This window comes from Gastrolobium bilobum, unplaced genomic scaffold, assembly GCF_033153095.1.
Source record: "Gastrolobium bilobum isolate Gb01-03AN ecotype WA unplaced genomic scaffold, APGP_CSIRO_Gbil_v1 utg14059, whole genome shotgun sequence".
Taxonomy (NCBI): domain Eukaryota; kingdom Viridiplantae; phylum Streptophyta; class Magnoliopsida; order Fabales; family Fabaceae; genus Gastrolobium; species Gastrolobium bilobum.
Window position 1 is genome coordinate 229,498 of NW_026897249.1, and position 16,820 is coordinate 246,317.

The 16,820-nt window shown below is 30.8% G+C and overlaps 1 protein-coding gene across 1 annotated transcript; it reads right to left on the reverse strand.

Annotated features, from left to right (window-relative positions):
- Nucleotides 1–9,468: 9,468 nt before the first annotated feature.
- LOC133305204 (protein SGT1 homolog) lies at nt 9,469–13,297 on the reverse strand. The gene is made up of 10 exons (XM_061505338.1): nt 13,016–13,297; nt 12,714–12,783; nt 12,228–12,352; nt 11,685–11,808; nt 11,360–11,456; nt 11,168–11,233; nt 10,794–10,932; nt 10,117–10,199; nt 9,934–10,038; nt 9,469–9,749 (listed from the first exon to the last, which is right to left on the reverse strand). The coding sequence occupies exons 1-10, from the start codon at nt 13,173–13,175 to the stop codon at nt 9,642–9,644; spliced, it is 1,077 nt and encodes a 358-aa protein (XP_061361322.1). The 5' UTR covers nt 13,176–13,297; the 3' UTR covers nt 9,469–9,641.
- Between the last annotated feature and the right edge of the window lie 3,523 nt (nt 13,298–16,820).

Sequence of the window (16,820 nt, forward strand, 5' to 3'; positions counted from 1 at the left end):
CTCTATCTGCAATTATCAAGGTTGTATATAAAGGAAGTGAATCAAAACAACGTAAAAAAGACAGCAAGGCAAACATTTAAGGGTATAACTTGTTTTATCCGCAACTGTGTACATCATAAGCAGCTCAGTTCACAAATGAAATGAAACATTTTTGTCAGACACAACATGGTGTGAATCCAACGTATATAATTCTGCATAGATACCCAACTCAATTCTGATACATCAATAACTCATTACTCAATGAAGACATAGCGGGGTTGCTTTCTTCCTAACTCAGCATGCCTTTTGACAATACAAATATGCCGAAGCAACCATAGTAGAAAATTCATTTGTGAAAGAATACAAGTAAAATTGTGAAGGCCTATCATGAATGAATAAGAACACATGAACATACCAAACCCACCAAATATCAAACATATGCATCAAAGTCTGAACCACAGAGAGTTCAAATTCAATTGACATAGGACGAAGAAATTCTTACATAGTCAACAATATAGATTTTATTGTAAACTATTATAAACTAATTTCAAGGGCGCATAATTTCAGTTTTTATGTCACGTGTTACGTTTCAATTGAATCAGTGTGCTAGACTGAGGAGAGTAATCACATTGATTGCGTCGTGTTAATAATAATAATCCAAACGAATTAAAACCAAGTGGACGACATGATCATTATTCGAACCAAATAACGGGGCCCACGCGGATTCCCAACACAGATGAACGCACTTCGCTATCAAAAAGAGTAAAAATAAATAAATAAATAAATAAAACCGATTTTAACATGTTTCGAAAGACAAAATTGTGAAGGAGAAGATTCTACGAGCATCCTTCAGGTCTAGTCCTTCGAAACAATTTCTCATGATTAATTAGCCAAAGCAGAAAAAGAGCATGCCAATAATAACATGAAAGAATTTAAAAAATAAAAATAAAAATGGATTGCTTACCGAAAGGAATTAAATTCGTGAGTGTGGATGAAGAGCATGAAGGAAGCGTTGGAAGAAAAAAAAGAAGAAATTGATGATTTATGGAGAAAAGAAAAGGTAAAAGGGAAGTGCAGTGTAGAATGCTAACTACTAACAAACACACCGGAAGCGAGTCCTAATTCTGCTCCACCTTCCATATATATCGTGTTCATCTCTCTCTCTTCTCTTCTCTTCTCTTTATTTATTTTTTTAAGGAAAAATATCTTAATACAACAAACACTGCCAACCCTGTCTCCCCCAAAGGAAGCTTACACAAAGACAGCTACTCAACAAACAAAATCATCAGTCAACATCCGTAACAAAAATAAACATAATGTTAAGTTTCAAATAACATCCATGATATTTTTGTAATTTTATACTTTCATTTTAGTTCCTAGATATTAAATAATATTTATTACCTATTGATCGATCCAACTAATGTTGGTAATTAACTGTATCTTGGATTAGTACATCCCACGGGAGTTTATGAGGGAGAGACCGCAAGAGACTATTCAGGAACAATAATAACATAAAGCCGAAGGATTGGGGTGTGTTAAGAGAATAGGGAGTAGAAACCTTAACCATTAATATATTGGTGAAGTACCTATAAGTTTAGAATCCTAACACAAATAGGACGGTTGGTTGGAGGATATAGAGAATTTAATCCTTATCTCTTTGGCTTGTTATTTATCATTATTATTATTAATGCTTTTCAGGGCTATGGGCCCATAAAATGAGTCCATATATTTATAATTAATAAAATATATGAGAATTTTTTTCTTTTTGATTTTCCACTCAAACATCTATCCTTGGTTTTTTTTTTTTAAATAAAAAAAAAAATCGACAACTCTGATTAATTAAGTATTTTCGAAGGAACATTCCAGATTATTATCCTTGTTCATTATTGGTCAAGGACTGTAGACGAACATTTTTTGTGTGCCACGAGTATATTTCATCTGTTGTTTGGTTTCAATGAATAAGATCTATCCTTTCTTGTGTGCCATTGCAATGCACACAAATTCCAAACAAACATATGTTAGACTACGGTTTCATTGATCTTGCGCGCCAGCATGTTAGACTCCAGTTTCAGTGATCAATTGAAGTCTATCTACACAGTATATAAGTGTTTTTTAGTGAAGAATATTAATAACAATAAACGATTTTATAAATTCGTCTTTGCAGTTATTGTCATTGATTTTTGCTTTTATACGAAATAAAGTAGTTTAGAATGTCATTATTCTCATTAGAGAAGGTCAAACAAATTTTTATTGCAAAAAATAGTGGGATTTTTTCATATTATTCTTAGGAGAAGGATATTATGACAACTAAGTTGTGTTACTACCAAGTGACTATCAATCAATCTCACCGTTAGATCGATTATATTGATCCAACGGTTATATTTATTTTCATCTTTGTATGGTCATGATTCCCCATATTTAAAGTGAAAGCATTAAATATGGGAAATCATAATCATACAAAGGTGAAAATAAATATAAATTATTAAATATGGAAAATTATGACCATACAAAGATGGAAATAAATATAACCGTTGGATCAACATAATCGATCTAACGGTGAGATTAATTGGTAGTCACTTAGTAGTAACACAACTTGGTTGTCACAATATCTTTCCCCTTGTTCTTAATCTATAATTTTGATCGAGCTAATCTGGAAAGAGCCAAATCCGCCGCTAAAACCGACTACTCACACATGAATGATATTCATATGTTTCTCATTCTATTTTTTATATAATTTTTTTAAATAAAAAGTAAATTTTTATCTCTCTTTTTTTTTGGTAAATGGGAAGGAAAAAAAACCCCAGAAGAAACAAACTAGTTCAGAAGAACTCTACGAAAATTACAGAGAAATCAGCCAAATACAGTGACAAAATCGTAGGGGACGGGGTATTAAAAATTCTATAATTATTATCTAAATGGTGATCTAAAATAAATTTTTTTTTTCTGTAGAAAACGGGCAATAGCCCAAGAAAACTAAAACCACGGAGAAACAGAAACAAAACGGGGGTCTACTAATTACAGAAGAGATATTTCTAATTTTAAATAAAGCGGATTGAATTTTTAAATTCGGGTTAAAGTTTTTTAAACAATTTAAAACTTGCAACCAGGCTCTTATGTTCATTAACCAAGTTAAAATCAATCATTATGTGACTTACATGTAGATCCGGCAAAACGGGCTCGGCTCGACGGGCCAACCCGCCCAACCCATTAAATGAGACAGGGTGGGCTAAGTTTTTCAACCTATCTCAAAAGCGGGGCGGAGCGGGCTCAATTTTTGGCAGGTTGATGGCGGGCATAGGCGAGTCAGTGTAAAATATGCTCTGGCTGGCGGGCCAACCCGCCAAACGGGACGGGGCGGACTGAGTTTTTGAGCCCACTTTCAAAAGCAGGGCAAGGCGGGCTGGCTCATTTTTTGGCGGGTTGATGGCGGGGTGGGGTGGGCCACCCAATTTCTCACCTCTAGTTACATGTGTTAATTAATTAATACACTTGAAAGCTAGATACCAAAAAAAAAATACACTTGAAAGCTTTTCATTAATCCATATTATTTATAAAAAAAAAACTTAATTTATCCTTTTATTTATTTATTTTCATTTATATAAAATGAAAATATAAAAAAATTAAGTAAAAAGAAGGAATGGTGTATTTGTTTTAATATAAATAAATTAGAAATTATTGTATGTTAATTAATCCATACAAGCCAAATTATGATTATACAGTGGAGAGCCACAAGCTCCTTTTACTTTTCAAAACCAATTGCTCGGATCTATTGCTCTTATAGTATTTGAGCAATATAATTATACTTGACACCACCCATCATGTTATTACAATAATTATTTGCTATTTTTTCTCTAATTTTGTTAAAAGTTAAAGTTGTTTTAGTTAATTAAAAAAATATAAAAATATGAAATATGTTAAAAAGATATAGAAGAGTTAAACTACCAAATAAAAGTGATTTATTTTTTAGTCAATCTCAAATAGATTTGATGTCTATCTAAATATCGATATATAATAAATAAATAAATGAGATAGCAAGAAAATAATTAAAAATTAAAAAATAGATACAAAGTAAATTTAAACATAATTCGATTTACTTTATTTTTTAATCAATCTCAAATATATTTAATTTCTACCCAAATATTAATATCAATGTATATTAAATAAAAATAATTTTATTTTGTTGTCAATCTATTTGATTTGAGTATTCTTATTTAATTTATATATATTATATTATATTATGATTTATTTAATTTGATTTATATATCGTGAGTTTTTTATTCTATTATATCATTTTTTATTTTAGTTATGAATTTTAAAATATATATAATTTCTTCCCTTTCGCTTAAAGTCTTGGCTCCGTGATTCTGAATATATATACATATGGGCAGAGTTATATTTACAAACTTTTTTTAATGTAAACTTTAAGTATTTCCGAAAGTACACTAGGTTACATTATGTACTTTCCAGAATACATAATGTAATTTACAAAAATTTGTATATATATATATATATATATATATATATATATATATATATATAGAGAGAGAGAGAGAGAGAGAGAGAGATTGAAGAGAAAGAAAGAGAATCATTTCAAATTATTGTAAATTATTCTTTCAATCTTAATTATTATTATTTTTTTATAAATCAAAGGTATTTTTCACGGCTGCTCGGGACTGGTTCAGAATTAAGATTGTAAATCCTTCTTAAAAATGGTACTGAAAAGTATCGAATACATGCTCTCATCTCTACTTCCTCAACTCCCATGCGATAACTGAGTTACCATAATTTCATTTTAATCTTAATTATTGATCTCACTTATATTCAGGTGTTTTAAATTTTGTTTTGGTAATATAATTTTTAGTTATGAGAGTCGTTGAATACAACTGAATTAATAACCTAGAATAAGTGTAAAATTTATTATTATTGGATACAAGTTTGAGAAAGTTAAAAGCCATTTTTTAATGAAATGGAAAATTTATTATGAGTATTACAAAAAAAAAAAAAAAAAAAAAAAAAGTTTACAAAATATGTAGCGTTATTTCATTTACCTGGCGATGGTGAATTGGAAAATCCTCCACCTATGGTCCAGATTATTCTCTCTGAAGACGCTCGCCATGTTTTACTCCTCCGCAGCTAGTGTTTATTAATTTCATTTTTTTATAACAAAACATACACACAAGTACAATCATCATAGACGTTTCAACACAAAACATCCTGCAAAGGAAGATTTTTCTTCTTCTTCTTCTTTTTAGGTCGAAATGCCCTAAGATTTTGTTTACTCTACTACCATAAGCACAGAGTGTACAAAAAATACAGGGATATATTTTTTTTACGTTGTAGGAAAAGAATTACCTCATGTTGTAGAAATAAAAGTATAAGTGGGACCCACATGTAAGAGGAGAGAGAAAAAAAAAATGGTGGGACCCAACCCTTTTTGTGTGTGTAGGAGAGATGTTTATCTCATGTAAAATGAGATAAACACAACCCAAAAATATAAGCCCTTATTATATACCATTCAAAGTGTACTAATACTTTGTCCAAACATTTGCGATTCACAGCTTGACAAGAGTAAAGAAGTTGAGAAAAGTAACATGCATAAAGAACCTCGCAGCATAAACCAAATACAGTCATCTAAGTCTATAATTTTCTCAAATCATCTTATTTGTTCAAGAGAACAAAGGAACGTACGGCAGTTTCATGATATACACTTTAATCCAAGACAACTAGCATGAGAGGGGAAAATTCGTTTAGCAGAAATGTAAAGCACAATTTGAGAAATGTCATTCTGTCGTACACGAAAATTAATCATAGTAAATAAAATTTTTGAATCAGAGCAACGTGGAGATAATGCTATATATATATATCGACTGAGGATATTCTAACTACCAAAAACTTTCACTACTAACTTACTACTCATCATATCACCATTGAATCAAAGAGAGAAAATGTTAGAAAGTTTTTGAAGAAAGAGAAAATATTAATCAAATGGTGATTAGATAGGTAGTAAGTTGGTAGTAGAAAATTTTGATAGTTAGAATATCCCTCCTCATATATATCACCCATAATGGAAGCTTTAAAATATAAAAAGCTTACCTTGATCGATAATGCGATGCTTTTCGTCTATTCCAAGTTTGATTGAAACAAAACTTGAAGTCTTGAACACAGGAAACAAACGTTGCTTTTCTCTCTTATAACTTTGTCATGATCTAGTTTATTAGATTCTCCACGAAAAACTCACCCATTGCATTAAAATAATTTTATTATGATATATAATCATTGAAGAGTGAGGATCCTCGATCATGTATCGTCATATATGTTATCACCATGTCCTCATCCTAAAGTTTGTGACTGACTAAAAATTTTAAGGGCATCTGTAGGGACGCAATTAAAGACAATTTTTCTTTATTTCCTACTATTTATATTTATGAATTACAATACATTCCTGCCATTTTAGTTTCACTATACAATTTTTTTTTATGCATAAGGATGCTAGTCCTTCCTCGTGAATAAAAAATACAATAAAAAATGCGCCTTCTTTGTACGTCTGTCATGACTTTATGAGAATAAAATGTGTACAATATCATTATTCATTTGTTAGAAATTACGAGAAATTGTCGAGGCTGAAAAGTGCATTTTTTATTTATTTAATTTTAAATCTGTTTTAATCATTTAGATATGGCCCAAGACGATCATAAATTTGTATTTGGGAAAAATGTGTGTTACCTTATATTCTTTTACTCTCATAAAAAGATGTGACTCACACTTTTAAAAAAAAAAATTCTCACTCTTTTTTTCATGATCTATCTCTTTTTATCATTTAAAATGACATAATTTTATGTCCTTTAAAATAATAAATATTTTTCTCTTTGTATTTTTATGTGCAACACGAGCAAACCAAGTTTGTGCACAATGAGCACATGTTACGTTACAAATCATATAATACCTTATAAAAAAGGTACATGCAACAGCGTTTTTGCTGTGGAAGCAATCATAAAAATCACAATTATTTCATTCGTACTGTGGAAGCAATCATAAAAATCTCAATCATATTATTTTTTTAGAATATAATTTTTTATTTTACAATAATTTAAAGAAGTAATAACCCAATACATGATTACGTTGATATTACTTAGTACACTAATATATTTCTCTTTTAATAATTCAGTTCATGACATAGGATTATCAAAGATTTATTATAAATTCAAACAACGATAGTAAGCATTTCTAACATTAACATATAATAAGTAACACAAGGGACACTAACTCAACTAAATAATACAGTGAAACTAAAATGGCAGAAATGTATTGTAATTAATTAATAAATATAAATAGTAGGAAATAATTCATTGTGATTACAGAAATACATCACTTAGATCCCTTGTAGTCTTATAAATATAAAAATATTTACTTTTCTAAATTTTATTTTATATAATTATGATATTATCAAATAAAATTATAATATAATTAATAATAAAATATGAAATTAAAAATTATTTCAAGTTATGTATTTTGAAATTAATTTATAAATATTATAATTTTTAATTTATTTTAAAAATATATTTAAAATTAAAAAAAATATTATTTTGATGAATTAAAATAGGTATTATCAAAATAAGATATTTATGTTCTTTAGATAATTTTGTAACAATACCTGGTAAAAATAGATAAAATAAAACACTATTTGATTTGAAATGAAAACAGATGAGGATATAAAATAAAAGAGAGAAAATAAAAAACTTAATATGTATAAAATTATAAGGATCTAAATGATATTATTATTAATTTTAAAAAAATTTATATTTTTCGGTATACAATTTTTATTTATAATATGATAATAATTATAAATGTTGAGAAAAATAAAAAAAATTATGTATATATAAGAGTATAAGACCATAAGGGTCTAAACGATATATTTTTGTAATCACAATAAAGGAGTGAAATTTTGAAACACAGGAAGGATAAAAGATAAATTATTTAAGCACAATAAATTTAAGTGAGAAATTTAAAACCATAAAAAAATAAAATAATAAATCATATAATCACGTTTGGATAAAAATGAATAGAGTCACATGCGTTAACCCATCCCATTCAATCCAAACTTACATGTCGCAAGACTAAAATACCAATAGGACAAAAACGCCTACAAAGGCAAAAGTTTACAAAACCAAAAAGCCCACAAGACTTTGTAGGCTAGGATCGACCCATAAATCATAAAGTTATTTTCTATAGTTCAAAATAATATCATTTTAAGATTAAGGATTAAAAATAATGGATATTTTGAAAATTTTATATTCCTCTTTAAATTACGAATTTTATTAAAACATCTTTTATTTTTAATCTTTAACCCCCAAAACGATACCATTTGGGGTTACAAAAAATAACTTTATCTCCTATAACAGAAGAAATATTAATCCCTATTTTATTTATTTAAATAGGCTGCACTAACCCATTTATTTGATATGTCTTGTGTACCAAAATTAGGAGATAAACAATATATATAATATCAAATCATCCACACCAAAAAAAAAAATATCAAATCATCACTAAACAAGTTAGGAAACATATTTAATATATTATCAAGGAATAATGTTTCTTATATTATAGAAAATAAATTTATCTCCTACACACACATAAAAATATGTGAAACCCATTTTTTTTCTCTTTTCTCTTCATATGACCTCACATGGCCCCACATATTTTTATGTGTATATAAGAAATAAAATAATCTCTTACAACATGATAAACATTAAACCAAAATACAAACTCCTGCAATTACAAATTATTATCCAACTCCAACAAACTACAGCTTTTGGTAAGATTTCAATTAATAATAAGTAAAATTAAAAAAAAAAAAAATCTAATCACAAAAGGAACTAATTTGAATTTTATAACTACTCAAAAAATAAGAATTTTGTTTAAAAAATAAATTATCTATCTAAACATTTTGCACCTAAATGTATTACTAGCATTCAGTTGCCACACGCATCAGCCGTACTTTACATGCATATAGCAATTAGTGGTGAATTAGTATTGGTTACAGATGAATTTATATTTGTTGAACTGGTAGCAGCTTAGGTCACTACTTACTCTGTTAGGTAATACTTACTAGCAAGAATCCTAGTAATGCCGATAGGTAATACTACCAAATCTTATACATCCTTTTACACAGTAACAAATAACCATAAAACGTAATTAAATTTTTTTTGAAAATATAATATTACTGTTACAAATAAAAATCAGCCTTAAAAAAAAAAAAGACGCACCCACAGGCCACAACTCACGATTTTAAACCATAACATGTACTTGAGGGCATTCATAACCAACTTAATTGAAACGAAGTAATAAAGCGAGATTCCATTAACTGCTGCATGGTAAAAACAAGATAACGCAGATTATGTAAATAATTTATTTCAATAATTTAGAATAACTACAGCTTAAATAGATGAAAGTTGGTAGCAAAAAGAAAAAAGAAAAATATAATAGAAGAACTAGAGCTGCATAAACATTACATTTCACAAAACACAAAACTCTTGCACCAACTATAAGATCTTAGCAAAAAATTTACACCAGGAAAACCAATACAATTAAAGCAGTTCAATATCCTTATGTTCAGTAGTTATCTAAGCACATGCAGAGTAAAATCCCACATCACAAAAAAGAGATTAATATTCCCATCTCCTCAACTCCATGCCATCTGGAGGACTTCCCTCTACCTTCTTTGATCCCACTTCTTTCCAGTTTGTAGAGAGTACAGTTCCATTAGACTCCACCTGCAAGAATTTGAACACAAGTCAAATGCATTATATACAGCAGTATGCAGGGTTAGCAAAATTTGCAAGCAGTCTCAAAATATCAGTAGTGATTTTCAAGTAAGGCAGCTTGCCCAATAAGGATGAACCAAAAATTGGCATTGTACATTAACTGGGATTGAAGATAGAAAATATAATAACTTACAAATGATTTACTCATTGCTCTTCTTGTGTCTTCATCTGCATCCTGATATATCTCACGGAAAAATTTGTTCAACGCTGCATCACCATCAAGCTTTTCTTCTTTTTCCTGAAATCCAGTGTATTGAGACAGAAGATCATTTAACATACAGACTATTAAAACATTTTACATAGGCGGCAAACAAACCTCTTTCTTAACTTGAGCTTCCAGCTTGTCCCAATCTCTTGTTTGTTTTGAGGATGGGTAATTAGGTCTTTCACCTCCAGCAACTGCCATATTTGTGGGATGAAAAATTGCATATTAAATGTAAACCGTGCTACAACATATGCACAAGCAAAACATGATAAAAAGTATCGAAGGACCATAATTTTGATCTATATGCCTACAATCAAGCCCATCAGAAAGCACAACTCATTTCAAATTAACCACCCAAAAACCAGGAGAGTCACATCAGCATACAAAACACTGCCAACTCAAGTAACCTCAGATGTCTATTAAATGTTTTCGCCACTCCTTGCCATATCAAAGCTATAACAGTTTTATAGCTAGGGCATCACTGAACATAAACAGAGTTGAAACATCTTGAGCATCCACCCTGTTGTAAAGTTGTTTATACTCTATATTCACAAATTAACTAGAGTTATCATAGCATTCAATTCAAGAATTCAAGAAAAAGAAAAAAAAAAGAAATCAGATGGCCAGAGAAGAGTGGGAAAGGCATGCAACAACAACATAGAATTAATACTAACCAATGTTAGAAAAGTTTACCATACAAAGTCTTTCACACCACATTAAAAAAAACACATCGATTTTTCGGAAGACACCCAACCGCAAGGAGGAGGGGGCCTAAATCTTTAAGTTACCTGAGGAAACATTAACCCTCTGTGGAGCTCCAATACTACTGCTGAATTCTAGAGATGACCAATGGATAGGTTCTGCTTTTGCAAGGCGAATTTCAATTTTGGTGGACAAAACTTCATACCGGCAACTTGTGGGTATGATCTGTTAGAGGAAAACCAAAGATTAACAAAACAACATAATGTAGCTTAGATAAATAATATACATGAGGTTCAATGCAAATTTGTCAACTACATGGGCTAGAAACAACCAAATAAATTTTTTAAAAAAACAAAGGATAGATGGCATAATTTAGAATTAGGCCCTGAACATTATCTTAAGTTTCCACATTATAACCAGAATAAAAACATAATATAAACAATGGAACTTTCATTCATACCTTTCCAAATAAGCGAGGTTGAAAGACATATGCATCTTCGCCAGGGACATTAATGCTAACACTTAGCTACAACCAAAAAAAATAAAAATAATAATAATCTTAGAATATGATCCATCAAGATGTAATCAATTGTAATTAGGGGGCACATAAGATGCATTGAATAAATAGTATGATAATTAGTGTGAACCATACGATTTGTTCACCAAAGTCAACATCAATACTGTGCTGCGGAATGCCCTTTGCAAATATGGTAACAACCACCTCATTAGATTTCTGGTAGAATTCATGCCTGCACAGATGTTTTTTTTAAAATTAACCACCTATGAGTGATTAGTATTTCCTTCAATTGGAATTTGCCAAATGCACATGTTGTGTATCAAAACCATCATAAGAAAGGGCTAACCAATTATAGAAGAAATATTATAAAGATACATGCAACATAAATCATGCAAGCACTTTCAACTTACAAAACAATAACCCTTGCAAATGGTGCAAAAAAGCAGAAAGCTGAACCAACCTGTATTTAGGTTTAGGCGCTGTTACTGTCTGTGGTTCTTGAAGATCATTTTGTGACTGAACACCCTTTGTAGAAACACCCTGTGTCACAGTTTTTTCTTGTCTGGATATGACACCAGATTCTTCTGTTCAACATAATATTTCCATCAAACACGTCAGTTTGTAGCCAAATATAACATATTTCCCTCTGAATAGTCAAGTCACGATCATGAGGTCTCATATAACTCAGAATCTAAAACCACCACTCCCTATTGAACCCCAACTAGCGAGGATGGGGTGAGGGCAATCCTTGTACGCAGCCTTACCATTGCATAATTGCAAGGGGGCTGTTTTCCGGATTCAAACCCTTGACCTTTCAGTCACAAAGGAACAATTTTACCCCTACTCCTGGCCCGCCCTCTTGTTAGCTCACAATCTAAAACACTAAAAAAGAAGAAGTAAATAACAATAACAACAACAACAAAGTGTTTCCCCACTGAGTGTGGGCGGCTACCACCAAAAAAGTAAACCAAAAAAATTCGCCACATGTAAAATAAATGTTTACCCGCAATGAGCTTATCACATTTTTTGATCAAATCAGAGAATTTTGAGTCTCCAGGAGCCAATGAAGCACCCATCTCTAGAGCTGCCTTAGCAGTCTCATATTCCTCAAGCTCGATGCATGCAGTACTACAACCAAATACCAAAATAAAAATTACATAAAAATTACATCATGAAGCTTAGTAACCACAGCACAATTGACCAAGGACATAAAGAATGTAAAATAGAACGCCAAATCTTATGATATACGATGTAATCAAATGCATCTAGATACCAGCATCCTTTTAGATTCAACCTTCACGGAAAATAATAATATCTCAATATTAATTTAATCAGTTTGCTATGAGTAAAAGATATATACCACCTCAGCAACTATTAGGAAGTACAAGATCTAACTTTGTGATTGAAGGAGATCATACATTGAAAACAATCAAAATCTGTAGTGACGAGATCAACAAAGGTTAAAGAAAAAAAATGGCATTATAATCACCCTTTGCGCAAATATGCTTTTGAATGAGAAGGATTCAACTCAATTGCCTTCTTTGCATCAGCAACAGCCTCTGGACAAAAGGAAAGAAAAATTAGTCGCCAAACCATGAAAACACACAAACACCCAAACAACAAAAACCCCATCTTGGTTAAAACTTCTTAACCCTACCAAACTCTATACCCAGAAGACATGACCCAATTGAACATGGTTTCAGTTTCTAACTGAAAGTCGATGATTTATAACAAAACCAGCAAAAGGGTATAAGAAAGACACAATCTTTCTTTGAAAGAAAAGTTGCATACCAGTGAAATTATTGAGTTTTATGTTGGCCTGAGCACGGTCGGCATAGAGGTCGGCGTTGTTAGGGCTGAGGGCAATAGCCTGAGTGAGAAGGTCAAAGGCAAGCTCGTAGTGTTCATCGACGAAAGCCTCTTTGGCTTTAGCTTCGAGATCGGAAGCCATGGAAGAATAACGGATGAAAACAGTAGAAAGAAGAGAAGCGAAGGGACTCGATGACTGACTTTCACAAGTCTTCTATAAAGAAATTAAGATCCTTTTATAAGGATTTAGGGATTAAGAAACAACGAAGAAAACTACTATTAAAAAAGTGCTACTTTGCACAATTATTTTATGGATTGAAATTGCCGTTTTCCACCTATTGATTATAATGAAGTTTCCTGTTTTCACACTGTCTATCCTTGAGGGCGTTTATGCTTGAGAAATTTTTTTTGGAATACTAGGAAAATATGTAATTGATAAGAAAATGGTGGAAAAATGTAATTGATAAGGAAATGGTGGGAAAATGAGTTTGGTAGAAAAGTGTAAAAAAAGTTATTTAGTTGGAAAAAATTTTACCGGGTAAATTAGGTAAGATTTATAAAGTCTATGTTTGGTTTGAGGTAAAATATAGATGGGAAAATAAGTGACAATTACAAAAATAACCTCTACTTCTCTCTCATTCTCAAACACCTTCACTTCACTTCTCACTTTTATTCCCTCCTTCTCACCCTGTCCTTGCCCTATGCATCAATCTTCATAACATTTTCAAGCGTTTGCCTTCTCTCAGCTTCGATCCTATCTCCAATGTAACTAATTGTAAATTATAATGCGGACACGTATAAAAAAGCTAAAACCCGTGAAACAGAATGGTAATTAATTATTCTTATAGTATCAATCACAGTATCAATCCAAAATTGAAGTAAAAATTGTTTTTTTTTTTTAATTCTCTTGGCTATTGAGCCACTTGAACCAAACTCCCCGTCCTTCTTCTCCTTTGCTTCCAATTCTTTCTCTTTCTTCGCCGCAGTTGCTGCCATCTCCGCTTCCTTCAACTTTTTATCGGCGGTCGCCCTCTCCTCGGTGGCTCTGGATTCCTTCTTTGCCTTGGCAGCGCGCACCAACGACACAATCTCCTTCTCGGTCGTGTCGTTTTGGAAGAAGTTGCTCTCTTGTTCGTGAAACATAATGGTAGCAGTGAGGGTACGATGAAGTTCTTTTTTTCTTTTCTTTTTTTCTTGATTGTTCTCCCTCTTGAGTTTATGAGAGCGAGCAAATTAAGATGCAATGAAATGGTTGTGCTAGTTACATTTTTATGAGAGCGAGCAAATTAAGATGCAGTTGCAGCAAAAAGAATAGAAGAGGATAGCACGAGGGTAATTTCGGTAGCTTGAATTTTTCACTTTCCAATTTAGATGGCTATTGACCAAAACCCACATCCAAGATCGCTTTCTCAACAGTGCCAATGCCCTGCTTTCTGGACCAAATGGAGAAATTCCATGCAAATGGGATAGATGGGCATCCTTGCGAAATCTGTCTACCAAACGAAGTCTTTGAGGACCGCCAAATTCATTTGCCTAGCTAAATTGTAGGGGATCTCGTGAACCAAAGAGGGCCTTATGATCATATATCTTTGAGAAACATTTTGTTTCCTTTTCAGTAAAATCTAATCTTTTGACATTATGGGGAAATTTTTGAAATGAAAAGAATCCATAGGATATACTTTGCTATATTTATCACTGTACTAAAATAATGCAGACATGTCAGTACTTTAATTGCTTTTTTTTTAATAAAAAATTAATAATAAAATTAGATTAAATACTGGTATCACATCATATCATCCACTATCATCCACAATCAAAATTTTTGACGAAATTTGAATCCACATCTTTATAGGATATGAACCAAACTCTTAACTAATTGTATCGACCTTTGTTGTCTACTTTAATTACTTTTCTTCTTCCATAGATCTCCTTATTAAAAGTAAGAGATTTAATTAGATTCTTGCTGAGATTAACTTCAACTAAGTGAGAAATATATAATTCACACTTATGACAATGCGATTAAGTAAATATCATACTTGCATTTTTTATTTTTAAATTCATTCTTTAACATTCTTTAACTTAAGTTAATGTTCTAAGTAATTAATTAACAAACTTTGAAGAAATATATTTCTTTTAATATTTTTAAATAATTAATTTTATCTTATTTGGTAACAAAACATTCTTAATGCTATATAAAACATACTTTTATTTTATTTTGAAAAAACTGAAATATCGAAAAGTGCATTTTTTCTATTTTTGTTGTGTTTTATAGATTAATTTTTCAATGAGTTTAATAAGTTTCGCCGGTTAAGGACACATAAAAACTTTCACAAAAAGATTTTGGGTTTGATAAAAATTTGGTAAGTGAACAAATTTAATAGACATGTTTAAATCAAATACTTAACGTGTGTAAGAACATATAGATTAGGATACGATACACATATTTAAAAATGCATTTGCAAATATTAGTTATTATTTTGATTAAAAAGTATAATAATAAACTACACTTATAAAAAATTATATAGGTTTGTTTATTACCAATAGATTTTTATTCATAAATTATTTGTAAATAGAAATAGCACAACCTTTTATCTTCTTAAAATTTTTCAAACATAAAAATAAATAGATTCCCAAGTTGAATTTCGTCCACAAATGGACTTGGTGATATAAACGGGTGAGTCTGTTAGTCTTATCTTTCGTAACAATTTGAGGATAATAAAGTGAAAAATATGGTACACATTGTTTCAGCAACAATCTTTCATAACAGTCCAAAAAAAAAAACCAACAACCATATTTTATGCACATCACTAATAATAGACACCTTGTTGGTTAGGGTCTATATATGATGTAACTTCATACTATTGGGTCCCTAAGCTCACTCTTGGATTTATGTTGTACATCATATATGTCTCAGAGGCTTGGAAAACTCACAAAGTGCTCACAGAGACTCACGTACTACTTGACTCATGGACAACTTCAACCCATTATGAGAACAAAAGGGAAAGCAATGGCAAAAGATATTTATAATAATTAATTTTTTCACATTACATCTAATTACTTCTGATTGTATACGAGCATGATTAGATCATCAAGATATTTTAGAATTTACATTTGGTATCAGAGCCCTTTTATGCCTCTATCTTGCCTTTATTGTTTTGACTTTCGGTTATATGGTGCAAAAATGGAGAAAACCATTTGGTCTTCATACGGGTTGAAATTGGAACGGGTTGACCCGTCTGGAGGTTGAAGAAGATGAAATATTTTGTTTTGATTTTCGTGAAAGCTGTAATAGTTTTCACTTTGCACATAGTCTTTTTAAGTTGTACATAGTTACCCTATGACACTAGTTTCACGTTACTGTTTGATTGACGAAAATCAACGGTGATTAAATTGATTGTAAGAGTGGTAAACTTTTTTGGTGGTAAGTGGATCTGTTCCCTTTGGTTCGGGGCAGGATATACTTATCACCAAAAAGTTTACCACTCTTACAACTAATTTAATCACCGTTGATTTCCGTCAATCTAACGGTTAGAATTTATTAAAAATTATTAATTAATTAATAAATGTGTCACAATAAATATTATTAATTTCCAATAGATTATAACCGTTAGATTGACGAAAATCAACGGTGATTAGATTGGTTGTAAGAGTGGTAAACTTTTTTTTATGGTAAGTGGATCTGTTCCCTTTTGATTCACCTTTTGAATTTTGTGAAACATCTATCTATCTATCTAACTATATACATATAACTCTTATAAAACCCTATATATATATATATATATATATA